General features: G+C 46.3%; 1 protein-coding gene across 1 annotated transcript; it reads right to left on the bottom strand.

Annotated features, from left to right (window-relative positions):
- On the bottom strand, positions 1 to 312 carry LOC308421639 (histone H4; the record flags this gene model as incomplete). The annotated part of the gene is made up of 1 exon (XM_080918084.1): positions 1 to 312. The coding sequence occupies one exon, from the start codon at positions 310 to 312 to the stop codon at positions 1 to 3; it is 312 nt and encodes a 103-aa protein (XP_080774210.1).
- Positions 313 to 1,906: the final 1,594 nt, after the last annotated feature.

Here is a 1,906-nt window from a genome sequence, read left to right as displayed (position 1 = left end):
TTAACCACCGAAGCCGTAAAGGGTGCGGCCCTGGCGCTTGAGCGCGTAGACCACGTCCATGGCGGTGACGGTCTTGCGCTTGGCGTGCTCCGTGTAGGTGACGGCGTCGCGGATCACGTTCTCCAGGAACACCTTCAGCACCCCGCGGGTCTCCTCGTAGATCAGGCCGGAGATGCGCTTCACTCCTCCGCGCCGGGCCAGGCGGCGGATGGCGGGCTTGGTGATGCCCTGGATGTTGTCGCGCAGGACTTTGCGGTGGCGCTTGGCGCCGCCTTTGCCCAGGCCTTTCCCGCCCTTACCGCGTCCAGACATCACTGCGTATCTAGAGAGCCTTCAAGGAAGAAGCTGACTTACTAAGTGGTCTGTTTCTATTTATAGGCTCTTATCGGACCTGGTTGAGAACCTCAAGTGGGCGGGGACAAAAGGCTGCCAACGGCTTCTTTTGCTCCGCCCGTTTTAGGGCGGTGACCAAGGAGTCCATATACAGCTTATACAGACATTATGGAGTCCCAGAGGGTTTCCCCCAGATTTGAGTTTGCTGGCTTTAGTACAACTTATATTGTTCTGTAAGGATTTTAGCAAGGAGTTACCTTTTTATGGCTCAGTACCTGAAAGAATTAAATTCCACTCTCAAATATTTAGGTTTAAAGTATTAAAAGAAAAAAGCCAGGTGTCAAAAGAACATGTGGTTATTGTTTCCTAAATGTGAAAATTAAAATTCAAATGTGAAAGATGTCTTAAGAAGTAAAGAATAAAACATTTTTAATAGGAATTGAAACAATTGGTACAAGTAGAATTGTGTTTAAAAGAGCCCTTTTCGGCATAGCCCAAGCCTTTTTGCCTTGTCAGATAGTTGCACTTGGCTCTTCCCTGGGCGATTCTTTGTGTAATCTATTCATTGCTGCATTGATTACCATGTTTTTAATTAGAGCAGTAAAACCGCTTGATGCTTGTTTTCTATTTCCCGTATCTATACAGTGCATTTTCTCATTCAAAGGGACGGAATTGATAGATATGTGAGCTGGAAATTTTCTGTACCCCCTTTACACAGATTTTTATACTGTGTATACTTTATACATTTACTGGTAATGCTGCCCATGTTTTGTGAGAGCTGGACTGGGTCATGGGTTAGAAGAGATTTTTTCCAAAGAAGTACTACAGAAATATTTTTTACCTGTTTCTATGTGTGCTGGGTTGTTTCATGCCAACTTGACACAAGCTAGAGCGGTCATAGAGGATGAACGTTAGTTGAGATAATGCCTCCATAAGATCAGGAGTAGGCAAGTCTGTAGGGGATTTCTTAATTAGTGCCTGATGAAGGACCAGCCCAGCCCGTGTGGGTGGTGCCATTCCTGGGCTGGTGGGCCTGGGTTCTACAGGAAAACAGACTAAGCAGGCCAAGGGAGAGCAAGCCTGTCTGTCAGCAACACCGGCCAAGGTCTGTGCTTCTGGTCCTGCCTCCAGGTTCCTTCCGTGGTTGAGTTCCTGTCCTTATTTCCGTACTGTGAACCAAATAAACAAACCCTTTCCTGCCTAAGTTGCTTTGGAAAATGGTGTTCTATCACAGCAATAGAAACCCCAAATGAACACCACTGTGATGCTCACTGGAAGTATTTCTCGATCAAACTATTATTTCCAACATGATCACTATCATCCGGTGTGTACTAGAGTACTCTTAATTACAGCGTGGAATGAATATGACGGATCCTGTTTTGTATTTCATGGCTGACGCTTAAGAACTATTTGAACAATTCTTCAGCTCCTTTCCCCACAGTGTATCAGCAGTCAGAATGCGGCGGCCCCCAGACGTGCGGCAGTACAGCTCAGGGCATAAATTCCTGCTCACTTTCCCCCATATGTCTAATTTTCCTGACGCTGCATACTCAGGAAGTTCCTTCCACTGGTG

This window comes from Micromys minutus, assembly GCF_963924665.1.
Source record: "Micromys minutus genome assembly, chromosome: 6".
NCBI lineage: Eukaryota > Metazoa > Chordata > Mammalia > Rodentia > Muridae > Micromys > Micromys minutus.
This window is presented reverse-complemented; position numbering and strand designations above follow the sequence as displayed.